Source organism: Nematolebias whitei, chromosome 18 (assembly GCF_014905685.2).
Source record: "Nematolebias whitei isolate Nwh7 chromosome 18, NemWhi1, whole genome shotgun sequence".
Classification (NCBI taxonomy): domain Eukaryota; kingdom Metazoa; phylum Chordata; class Actinopteri; order Cyprinodontiformes; family Rivulidae; genus Nematolebias; species Nematolebias whitei.
The window spans coordinates 26,875,197-26,887,671 of NC_056515.1; the positions used below are offsets into that span (position 1 = coordinate 26,875,197).

At 38.9% G+C, this 12,475-nt stretch overlaps 1 protein-coding gene across 1 annotated transcript in view; it reads right to left on the bottom strand.

Annotated features, from left to right (window-relative positions):
- Nucleotides 1-4,224: 4,224 nt before the first annotated feature.
- rgs3a (regulator of G protein signaling 3a) overlaps nucleotides 4,225-12,475 on the bottom strand; it is a 140,193-nt gene continuing 131,942 nt past the window's right edge. The window contains exons 21-24 of the mRNA XM_037692167.1: nucleotides 6,666-6,767; nucleotides 5,654-5,715; nucleotides 4,609-4,775; nucleotides 4,225-4,504 (exon numbers count right to left, since the gene is read on the bottom strand). Coding sequence (XP_037548095.1) covers nucleotides 4,304-4,504; nucleotides 4,609-4,775; nucleotides 5,654-5,715; nucleotides 6,666-6,767 — 532 coding nt within the window. The 3' untranslated portion in view covers nucleotides 4,225-4,303. The remainder of the gene's footprint in view (nucleotides 4,505-4,608; nucleotides 4,776-5,653; nucleotides 5,716-6,665; nucleotides 6,768-12,475) is intronic.

The window sequence follows — 12,475 nt, forward strand, 5'->3', positions numbered from 1 at the left end:
ACTGAGGTTGTGTGGAGTAATAATCAGTTAGCAGTATCTTACCAACAGCAGATGATGGTCAGGACAATCGTTTGGAAAATCAGGGACTAATTCTCATTGCAAAGTCAAGATTGTAACAACTTGGAAGGACCCTTCCAGATTTCCAGACCTATGTCCTCTATCCACAACAACTTTAATACAAAGAAAAATAAAAATGTGTCTGTTTGAATGAACGTTACATTAAATACTTTATTATCTTAGCTCTTTTGCTTGACGGGTCTTTTAATTTGTCTGTAATTTATCAGTCATACAATTAGATTGGTATGTGTAATTGTGTACATTTTGGTTCCTTGGTACATCCTTTCACATAACAGCTGGGACTCCAGCTCCACTGTATCAGATCTAAAACAACCACAACAATGGTACAGTGGCTAGCACAAGGACACCAATCCAAATCAGTCTTGTTTGAATGATCACAAAGATAATATATTGTGTTTTTGTTTTAAGGAAAATGAGAGTATATTTGTATACGCCAAATTATACAGAGGGTGGGGCATTAGCTAAAGACAATATTTGGTGCAGCAAAATCAGTATTTGATCTACATATTTTTTTTAAATTGTGACTACTCCGTAGTATTTGTCAAGTGAAAAATGTCATGGATTACTGCTGAGACTGTTGTGTTTGCATTTGAAGAGTGATTTGGACATCTTCCCCCAACATCATGAAGAAGTACATCATCACTTACGTTCATGTTTGTTCAGTGTTGTGAAAAATAATATCACCGTCAGCCTATATAATTATCTGTTAAAAGATTTATAATTTTTTTTTAAAACTACAGTAAATATAAAAAAAACTAGGCCAAAGACATAAATCTATGTTTTAGCCCATATACTGTATAAGTAGATAGCTGTACATTCAAGATTATATATTTTTTATTACTTGTTATAACCAGTGCCTAATTTGTAAACCAAACGATGCTGGAACCCCTCCAGGGGTGGGATGGGGTGGGGGGGGGGGTCGTAAATGTCAATTCAATCCAATTCATTTTATTTATATAGCGCCAAGTCACAACAGAAGTCATCTCAAGGCACTGAACTGAAACATTCATATATAAAAATAATAAGTTAACACTATTTATCTTGTGACATTGATGGCATTGATAAAACTGCACATTTTAGAGTGGCCTTTTATTGTGGTCAGCCTAAGGCACACCTGTGCAATAATCATGCTGTCCAATAATCAGCATCTTGATATGCCACACCTGTGAAGGAGAAGTGCTCACTAACACAGATTAACACAAATTTGTGAACACAATTTGAGTGAAAAATGTCTATTTTCTACACATAAAAGTCTTACATCTTTGAGTTAAGCTCGTGAAAATTTAGAGCTAAAACAAAAGTGTTTATATTTTTGTTCAGTACAGTATATGAGACGTTGAATCTGTTAAATTCTGCCTTAAATTTATGTATGCATTTTTAGGCAGCGCAGTCTACAACTAAATGTAAAATACATGTACAGTAAAGTGATCTGGCTGCAGCTATTATCTATTGTTTAGATCCAGATGTTAATATTTTCAGAAGATCTGTGTTAAGGCGATATACTTAATTCAAACATACTTAGTCATGTTTCACCAACAGCAGGCATTTTTTTCCATGATATTTTCACTCGGGCGGCGTTGTGGCTCAGTTGGTAGAGCTGTTGCCTCTCAGCGAGAAGGTTGCCAGTTCAAATCCCGCTTTTCTGGGTGGAGTTTGCATGTTCTCTCCGTGCATGCATGGGTTTTCTCCAGGTACTCCAGTTTCTTCCCACAGACCAAAAACATGCATGTTAGACTGATTGGTAACTCTAAATTGTCCCTAGGTGTGAGTGAGAGTGAATGGTTGTCTTGTCTCCATGTGGCCCTGTGATGGATTGCGACCTGTCCAGGGTGTCCCCCGCCTCTCGTACAGTGATAGCTGGAGATGGGCACCAGTGATCCCCACGACCCAAAAGAAAAAGAAGTGGGTAAAGGTAATGATGGATGGATATTGTCACTCCTCCCAGCAGATCTCTTAACACCAGACCCATTTGATCATGTGTTTTCTCTATTGACTGGTTTATCTTAAAACTGGAACATACTTAGCAAGAAAAGTACAGTATTCCTAATTTTACAAAAACTGTTTAAACATTAAGTATATAAAATAAAATATCAAATTAATTTACCTAGAAATAAAAACTATTTCTGGTCTGGTGCAATTTTTTTCTGCAGTTGTCATAATAAATTTATGGCTGCTGTTGTGCAAGAGCGACTTTTGGCATCTCCCTTATTAGTACTGTGGCTCAAAGTTGTGCATAATTAAGCAAACATTTCCTTTATTTGACAAATGCTTATACAAGTCACCTCTAGCTACAAAACGCACTGCATATTTAACATGCAAATGTTGTCTTCATAAAAGTAAAGAAAAATTAATCTAGACACCAGACACAATATCATTCGGTTGGTTTATTTCTCATTAGCAATGACACCAAATGTAGTCTACTGTTTTCACTTGCTATCATAGGAGATGCATTTTGAATTGTAAACAGTGGAAATGATCAAATGCATTTTGGAAAACTCCTTACAAGCTGTGTATGACCAGGGAGAAGAGCAGACTGCACCTGCTCTTACCTACTTTTTTAAACAATAGACGTCGTCTTATATTTTTGAGTCTCTTATATTTACATAAATACATCTGGGTCCCACATTCATTAACAGCAGAGACCTATTGGTTTTTATTTTTGTTTATTTTTTTAATGTGTTGTCACATAGTTTTCTTAAAGAATTATATTTACAACCATTCTTTCCCCAGCTGCCTGCTGCTAGGGGTTTACACAGTTAAATTCACTTGCTTAAAATTCATTAAACTACTTATGCTTCTTGAAAGTTTACATTGTAAGTCAACCTTATAGCTCTAAGTATTCTTCTCTTAACAATAAAGATAATGCAGAGCTCAAGCTGTTTCATCTTCCATGTTAAAAATGTAACGTTTCGCAAATAAACAAACAAACCAAACATGATAATAAAATAAAATATGAAAATAAAAAAAATATTGCACTTAAATCAGGACAGCATTGACTTGTTTGGTGTTTAGAGGAAAGTAAAAGCTTCAGGGCGAGTGAGTGCTTTAGAGGATGTCAGGGTGTCTTTAGAAGCATCCAGCAATTTAATCTAAATAAATAGACACAATTTGTACATACACTTTTGTCCCCTCTCACTATCAAAGGGACAACTTTTGAGTGTGAAATATGGGAGTGTGGGTTTAAACCCTAAAGTATGGAAAAGAAAAAGCTGTGAGTAGAAAACAAGATTTACCAAGCTGCAACCTGTTAGAGCATTGTCCTGAGAATGCTTCATTAGTCCAGAATACGCTACTATGTTAAAGGAGATGTTTTCTTCCTGGTTTTTCATTTCTTTTAGTAAAGAGTCTTTGGAGGCAGGAAGCAAGTCGTCTTTCTGTTTTCCGTCTCTGAGCTGAGACTTTAATGTCTTTGGATGGGAGAGGTATGCATATTTGTGTTGCAGCACATCTCCAGGCCATCCGTTAGTCAAACATATTTAAATTCATTGCTCATCTGTCTCCGCTGTTGTCCCTGCTCAAACTATCCAGTCTTGAATTTATTTATTTTTTAAAGAATGAAAACCATTTAAAGAAGCGTTGTGTGGTTGGATAGCTTAACAGATGCATCTAGAGACAGAACCACAATGCTTTTCATCAAACACTGTTTTTTTCCCTTTCAACACCAAAGCTTTGGAGTCTGGTGAAAAGACAAGGAAAAGGACTTTGAGTCGTACCAACAGCTTTGAAGTCATTTCACAGATGAGGGCAGGATGGAGCAAAGGAGGAGATTTAGAGTGGGAGTCTCAAAAGAAATAAAGGGGGAAAAGTGACCAAACAGTACCGGACTGTCTTCATGTCTGCAGGGTTTTTTGGTGCAACCCCTTCTTTTCTCCAGTACATCTGGATAAAAACAGTTGACTTTAACACAAATAATGACAAAACAGTGATCAGACAAGCGTCCAGCCTCTGTATACAGGCTTTTGTATTTTTAGTAACATTTATCCATTCATCCATCCACCTGGTCCTTTGCATTGCCATAGCTTTGCTGTGTCTTCACATCATGAACACGTAACAGTCAGAATGAACAGGATGACACATACACACACAAAATAAAAAAGGCCAACCGCAATGCTCACATCCCACCCACTTTGTTTTTGTTTGTTATGGTTTTTTTTTCTGTTTTTCCAAGTCTGCCCTTTAGTTTCTGTCATCATTGTTCTTTGCTCCTCATGTTCTTCCTCGTGTCTTAAGATGAAGATGAAGTGGACGTGGCGCTGGACTTTTTTTGGTTGATTAAGTCCAAGTAGAGTTCAGAGCGAAGGAAGCGGGGGTAAGAGTCCTTTTCCATCAGCCCATATATCCGCCTCTGCGCTAAGTCAAAGCAGGAGCGTGTCACATTCTGCAGGTTGTCCTTAGTGTGGTCTCTAGTGTATGAATCCAGATTCACCTGCAGGAGGAAATGGTAAATCAGGTGAGAGTGGTCTAAAACAAAGGAATGGGGCCACACATGTGCGATGATGATTCGATCAACAGCATCTCACTCTAACTCACCTCTTTACAAGACTGTATAGCAATGTATTCTGAAAAGATTTTCTTGGCTTTTGAGGCCATCTTAGACTGCGACTTGACCTTCTTGTATTCCTCGCATGCTAGCCAAAATTCCAGGTTCTCTTCGCTGAACTCTGTGCGCAGGAAAGCTCTGAAGGCTGCCAGACCATCTGAGGAAAAGCAGAGGAGGATGATAAACAAAGAGAAGAGAGCCATGGCAACCTCACAGTTGAAGTTTCAGTCTAAAATATATAAATATGTGACTGGCTGCTTTTAAGTCATGTGGTTATAATAAAATGGGGCGTGAACATTTTTGTAACATGGCAGAATTTATCAAAATCCAAGACAGTGTCTAAGTGATATCACCCAGTAACTATAATTCCTTAATTTTCAGACTAATGACTGTTCCAGTAGCACCAAAAGCAAATACAGAAATGTCTGTTTTGTATTCAGGGAAACCAAAATAGCTTTAGCAGCTTGGTCTTTTATGTTTCTGTCCAGTTAATGATTTAAGGAAAGGGCATCCGAAGGAAAGAATTACAGGAACAGCATCCACCCACGGATCCCATCTGCACCTTTCCGTTCCCATGAATCAGCTATGCTGATAAACAGAGCCAATGTTGGCTGTCATCTCTTACCTCATTCTGGCAAGCAGGAGTGAGGTAAGATGTGGATGAGAGGAAATGAGAAGAGGGTGAATAAAGGGGCCAGCAACGCTGAATGGATAACAGATGTAGCGCTGGCTTTGAGTTAGTGTTTTTCTTTAAAAAAATTGGTGGTGGTGGTGGGAGGGGGGTGTAAAAGCTTAAAATAGCAACACGTTTTGGTGTTGCCTTGCCATCTAAAATATGGACTGCATTAGGATTGAGTCGATCAAATTACATCAGTCGCATGTGTGCAATCTATGTATTTTTATCTTTATATGTATATTTTCAAGTTCACAGCCTTCTCCTACTCCTGCAAGCATCCACGATGCTCCTGTTTCTTGGCAATATAGAGGAAAGATGAGCTTGGAAAACGAGAAAAAAGAAATGGATCAAAAACTTACATTTGTGTGTCAGCAGCTTGTCAAGAGAGTCCCCCCATTTCATTGCTTCCTCTGGGGTGGGCCTGCAGATGAAAGCAGAGCGGTTCTTTAACAAGCCCATTTCAGCCAGGTTTCTCATTGTGTGACCCATCCGCAGGACTTAAATCTGTGCTACGTAGGTGAGTGGAAATGTCTGAGCAGATGATTCCTGTCCGCTGCTTCCCTCCACTCTAATCTGACACATTCAGTTGTGTCTTGAGGACAGCATCAACACTGTTTGCCATGAGTCTGCCTGCTTCGCTGTCATGGGGGTTGGCTTTTATATTTGCCAATGTAAGGCAGCAGGGGGAGGGGCTTCAACCAGCCAATCAGAACGTGTTCTTGGCTTTAATGACCTTCCTCCACCGACACAGCACTGTCTGCCCCCTGCTGCCTCTCAATGGTGAAATGAATGTCTTTTTTACCCTCTCTGAAATCCACCTTGGAGAAACTTCTGTATGTTAATGCAGGAAAACGGTTTTGCTTGTGTAATTATAATAAAAGACTGGACAATTTGGACAACTTTCTGTAATTGTCGGATTTAAATAGTAAATTTCACACCAAACAATGCAACTTAATTAAGATTACACTTTTTAATGTGATATCTTTTAAATAAAATATAAGCACTCAACTTATATGTATATGCATAAATGTAGACCTTTCTAATTACTTTGTGTTACATTTCATAAAGAAAATATTGCCCAAATTGTTTATAGTTAGATTTTTTAGTAGTAAAAAAACATATGCATACGGCTCAGTTTGCTAAATATATTTCAGCCAAAGGTTAAAAATTGTATTTAATTTTTTTTAAATTAATTTCTCTGATATGTCTATCCTACTCACATATTTCTCATTCATTTTTGAATTCCACCCTACATGGACACTCCCATCTCTCTGTTTGCCACCACAGGGTCACCACCAGCTGTGGCGAGATCCACAAAACTGTTTCACACTCACACCCACAAGCTCATGCTGTCAGGAAGTGGCCACTTACTTGACTGACTTCATGGTTTTGTCCAACTTGCCGGCTGAGTTACTTCCTGGGGACTCATTCCGCCTCCGCAGGAAAGCCAGCCGATTCTTCATGTCTTTGGCCCTGAGTGAAAAAAGACAAGAAAGGAAAATGAGGTAGTTGTTATAAATGAATGTGAATGCTGAAGGAGAGGAAAATGTTGGTGGAATACAAAAGGAAATGAAAAAGAATAAAGAAAATAAAGATGGAAAAAAAAACATTAAGGAAGCACGTTGATATTTCAAAGTCCTAATCCACAATGGAAACAATCCAAACATGGAATTGTCAACTAAGCTCTTCACTACGATGAATCCACTTTGTAAAAAGTCAAACCACAAAAAATAAGGATAAAAGCTGTGTACATTGCTGTCTTCAGCCGGGTTATGTCGATAGGACAGTTTTCCAAAAGGTAAATCTCCTTTTCCTCACTTCTTGTCAGCGTCTCGCTTGCCAATCTAATATCTTGTACAGTCTTTCCTCGAGAACATCCCTGGCAGATTGCTTGACAGGGACTAAGCAAACGTGACAAAGGAGGAGAGAGTCAGTCCTCACTCCTCTACTTCATCACACCATTTTACTTATGCCCACAGGAGTTGCTGAGACAAAGTTGACCCAGGGCAAGGGCAAAAGGGCACAGTGACATCCCTTCTGCAGCTTTTGTTCCAGGATCATCATCCAAAAGCTCCTAACCACCTGCCTCATCGGTCCTTCCTGTCTCTCACTACCTCATACAGAGAGATACTGATGCTACACATGCACCACATCAAGACTCAGCTAGAAACCAGTGCTTGGTACCCATGGGGTCCAAGAGGAATCGGCACATTCCCATAATCCCATGGTACACGTCCTGGCTTTTCCCGACCTGAAGCACGTGCTTCCTCATTGGGATGTGACCTCACTCAACACCCATTTCCTGTGTTCCTGCTTTTGATTTCCACTGTGGATTGACTGGCCCGCTAAAACGCAGCACAGCGATGTGAGCTAGCTGAGCCTAATCACTGCAAGCTGTTCCAACCCACAGCCACCCAGGAGAGCAATGCACTCCCCAAATTAAGAAACAGCACTTCCAATTATAGACACTTGTCATTCAAACATACACAAGAGAATGAAACTGGCATTATCAAATATAGCCTACTGTACTTAGATATATGAGTGATGAAAGATATCCTGTTAAACTATTTCCAAGAACGCCTCTGCAACTGTGCCAACACATGCCTGCCTAAATGGTACTTGGATGCTTATCACAGGTGCTGGAAATCTCTACTATTGTGTGCACGACTGCATGCAGGGAATAAAAGGAAGAGGTAGTTTATTTATTTATTATATAGTTATTGGTTGTAGTGTATTTAATTGTGGAAGAAGTTTTGTTAGTGTGCAATGTCCAAGACAAATTTCCCCTTGGGGACAATAAAGTATCCATCCATCCATCCATCTATCCGTCTGTCTGTCTGTCTGTCTGTCTGTCTGTCTGTCTGTCTGTCTGTCTGTCTATCTATCTATCTATTTGTGCTTGTGTAAAAGTAAGGCTGTTTCATACTAGACAGAGAAGCCAATCAGCTGATAATATAAGTATTTCTGACTTATGCGAGACAGAAACAGTAAAAACCTGCCAGTATACAAGTTCAGACAAGAGAACAAGCTGTTGAAAGATCAGCTGAAGAACTTTCATATTATAATGACTGCAGTGGTGTAGTCTACATTTTTAGTGGATATACTATGCTTAGAAACCAAAGTACACCATTTAGTTTAATGTAATTGTTGATTTATTTAGATTCTTAAGCATATTGAACATTTCAATTTTTCTCTGACGGTTTTATTTGAATAAATGTTCAACAAACTTTGTACAACAGTTGGCTTTGTATTAAAAACATAGAATTTATAAAACAGTATCAAAGCCGAACATGTTCAAGTATTAAGTAGTAAGTATCATTGCCAATGATACATGACATGGACTCGTATCATTGGGCACTTTTAAGCGGGTATACCAGAATTACCAAGCTTTTCTAGTGGGTATACTCTGTATGCCCATGTATCACATACACTACACCACTGAATGACTGAGACTTCCTATACTGATTGATTTGGGTGTGTTTGGGTTTGTAAAGAAGGTTAAGCTGGTCTAAATACTTATGTTAAACTCTTTCTAACAAAATCACCAGAATGGAGGCATTTAATGAAACTGAATCTGAAAGTGTATGTATAGAATAAGAGCAAGATGAGAGCTGTTTTCTTCCCTCTTTCTGGGCCAGGTAACAGAAAAAAAAAATTCTTTTAGGTTTATTTAAACCTCCGCACACCGTAGGATGACTCATCCATTGACTGAAATAACACAAGTGCTCTGTTTGAAACAGCCTCAAATCCAGATGCTTGACTGCTGAGCTTGAATGTAGGCAGGCCCCTGGTAGAGGGAAACAACAGGCTCTCTAATGCCATGCCCCTAAAAATAGTATAAAGTTTAAAGCTTTAAGGGCACAAATACAAATATAAAACCTCTCAAGCTGTTAAATAGACACATGACACCAGAACAGAATCTATTGGATAAATCTATTTTTAGGTTGAACTTAAGGCAACTGTATAACTAAAAGGAAGCCTCTGTCTAGTTAGAGCATGTGAGTGAAAGCAAGAAAATGATATTTCATAAGGAATGGAAAGTATGCTGAGGGTTGACAGAAGATGTTTTATTATTTGTCTGGATTCAAACAGGCTTAGCTCATGTGAGAAAGATGTGATAATAATGTCGTCACAGTAGTGACTGAAAAGAAAATTAATATTTCTCTCCTGCCACCGTGTGGGTGCTAAAAGATACTGCAAACAAAGAGATTGCGTTATTCAAAAAATGATCTAAGACCGGTTTTCAAAGCCTCAAACCAATACAGATGCATCTGTTAATCAATGCACGCTGGATAAACTGATAGCAGCAATACCTGGTTGGGGGAAAATAACTCAGAAAGTAATTTTTCAATTAAGTGAAATATTTCTTCCCAGTGATCATATACCGTAGTCCTGCATCTTAGTGTGGATTAACACACATTTATTTATATTGTATAAGTGTCACAGAGAGGACATCCACATGTCCACACATGCTTATCGAATAACGAAACTGTCAAAACTCGCCTAAGCATCTCTGATCCATTGCGTCATTTCTTCAACCTCACAACTGCAAAGTTTTTGCTGACTGAACTTAAGAGGTTTGCATGTTGAAGCATCAATATATATTTGAGGGCTTAGCAGACACAGGAGAGATGCAAAGGGTAATTTTATGTAGTTATTGTTGTGCCAAGGATCTCCAGAGTTTTAGATGTTACAAAATAAAATAAAGTATCATTGACTTCTTTGTTTGAGTTTGTCCAGAACTTGACTTTGGCTAATCAAGTGTTCTTTGCACCTCTGCTCTTTAAGTGCTAACAGCTCTTCTCCTGGTCTGAGTAACCCTCCATTTATTTCCACCTCAATGCATCTTTCCAGCTCCCTAGCCCACCCTCCCACTAGTCCTAATACCATTAGCCATTCATCACCCTCCATTTGATTTAATACACCCAATAACTGCCTGTACTTAAGTTGATCTGTTAAGAGGCTAACACATTCTCTGACAAAGATTATCAAATTAAGATGATCTTTGATCTGAAGTAACAACCCAGAAATTTCTGCCCCACTGCTCAGCAAGCCGTTTGTAACATGCCAGTACCTTGTCCACACATGCCTGCCTGCTTGTGTCCTTACTTCAGAGAAAACACTTTAAGTGCTCGAGCGAAGGACCAAGAGGTCTTTTGCTCTGCAATTATCTGTAGCTTCCTATCCTTTTTATTCCCTCTTTGCTCGGCTCACATTAGTTGGCGCTAATAGCAAGCCTCTGGCTATTCCTGGTGTTCTAAAAAGTAGGCCGCACTCTCAGGGAAAGGCTCCGGTGGCACATTGGGAGAACTGAAGACAGACACGATGCAGATCACAATGTACCATACATGCAGAAAGCAATAGCACTGCCTATTTTCATCTCACTTATCTATCCACAAGGCTTTATCTGTGACAGTAATGGAAGATGAGGTACACAGCAAAGCAACGTTCAAGCATTTGGTAACTCCTTTGTCTTTGTTTTAGCAAAGTGCATATGGGACATAACTTACAAAATATGCTGTGCCGACGCATGAGCCTGTTTATGTGTTTGTGTATGTGAGAGTATAATTGGTCTAGTTTAGTGTCACAGTGTCTGTTACTTAGTAAATAAATAATTTAGGCTCCATCTAAAAAAAAAAAAATCCTAGCAAATGTAAAGGTTATGTGCTGCACTTTCCTCACAGACTAAACAGTTCAGAGACATAAGCTATTCAAAAGAAACAAATAGCAATATATCTAAGACAAAAAATATTCCTGAAAGAGCTTTATAATCAAGAGACAGTCTCTTGGCAATATTCCTAGAAGAACAATGAAAAAGAAATTGTTCTAAAGTTGGTTCATAAATATAACACCATTACATTCACAATCTGTTAGTCAAGATAAAAAAAGATCTCTATTCCTGAGACAAATCACCTTTCTAGTCACAGAAGAGCACATGAGCAGTTCTATTTCAGAAATCCAGGCCACATCAAATGGGAAAAAGGGACAGCCTCAAGTTATAAGTTAAAGCTGCTTCCTCCAAAATAGTTCATTCACCTCAGCCTCACAAGGGATTCTTATCCCTCACTGCGACTGTCAAATAAAATCCAAGTAGAGGAGATAGCCTCATACCACCCTAAAAGCAATGATCTCTGCAGGACGCAGAATAGTTCCACACAAATGAAGAATTCACACACATCCACAGCTGCTTTCTTACCTTTCCAGGTATTTCTCTGAGAAATCAACCATGATGGAAAACATGGATGCAGGCATGAACTCAGCTGCAAGTAAGCATGTGTCAGGAGTGGCAGTGGTCAGAACCAGGGGGTTTGTTTGGTAATCACATTCCTCTAACCCCTAAGAGGCTCTGCTGGAGCTTTATATAGTCCAGGAGGTCTGGAGAAGGCGGACTCTGATCTTGCCCAATCCACATGCAGAGTTTAGGAGATGGATTCCTTCTGCGGGGTCTGGCAAGCTTTTTCGATGGGATAAAGTTTACCCTTTAAGCAAAGCTTGACTAATGTAATGATATGTTCTACTATGCTGGTGAAGATTCTGGTGATATGTTCTACTGTTCATTGCAACAAAAGCGATGGCCTTTAACTTCTGGCTCAAAGATGCTATAACAAGTCTTTATTAAAGCCATACTTTGCATTCTGTAGTCCTTGACAAGGAGTAAGTGTTTCTGATGAGTAGATGTAGATAAAAATTGAAAAAGTAAAGTGTACTATCCATAGGCGCTGGCACAAAATGTAAATAAATACAAACAGTTTTTGAGGTATACTGCAACTTTTTTTAATTCCCTGCACAAACCCCATAAGTTCAGTTCAACAGGACCTTAAAGCTGTAAATAAAACTTGTATAAGGAAATGTTCTTATCACATCAGTAACTGTAAATGGTTCACAAAAGCCCTCCAATGAGTTGGGTCAGAGCAGCCGTGTCAACTGTAACACATTTAACGTGGCTAACTTTCCCATCACAGAAATGAACCTTACACATACCTTGGCAGCAAAAAGTTCATATACCAGTAAAAACCTTCAGTATACATGTACTGCACAATTCTATGGATCACCAGTGTGAAGGAGAAACACACAGATGTCATAAGTGTTGGGTTTTTGTTATTGGTCCACTCCATCTGTCTAAATGTATTGCCTTTATGAGCTGACATTAGAGGAGTTCTAACCACGCTGAGACATTCAGT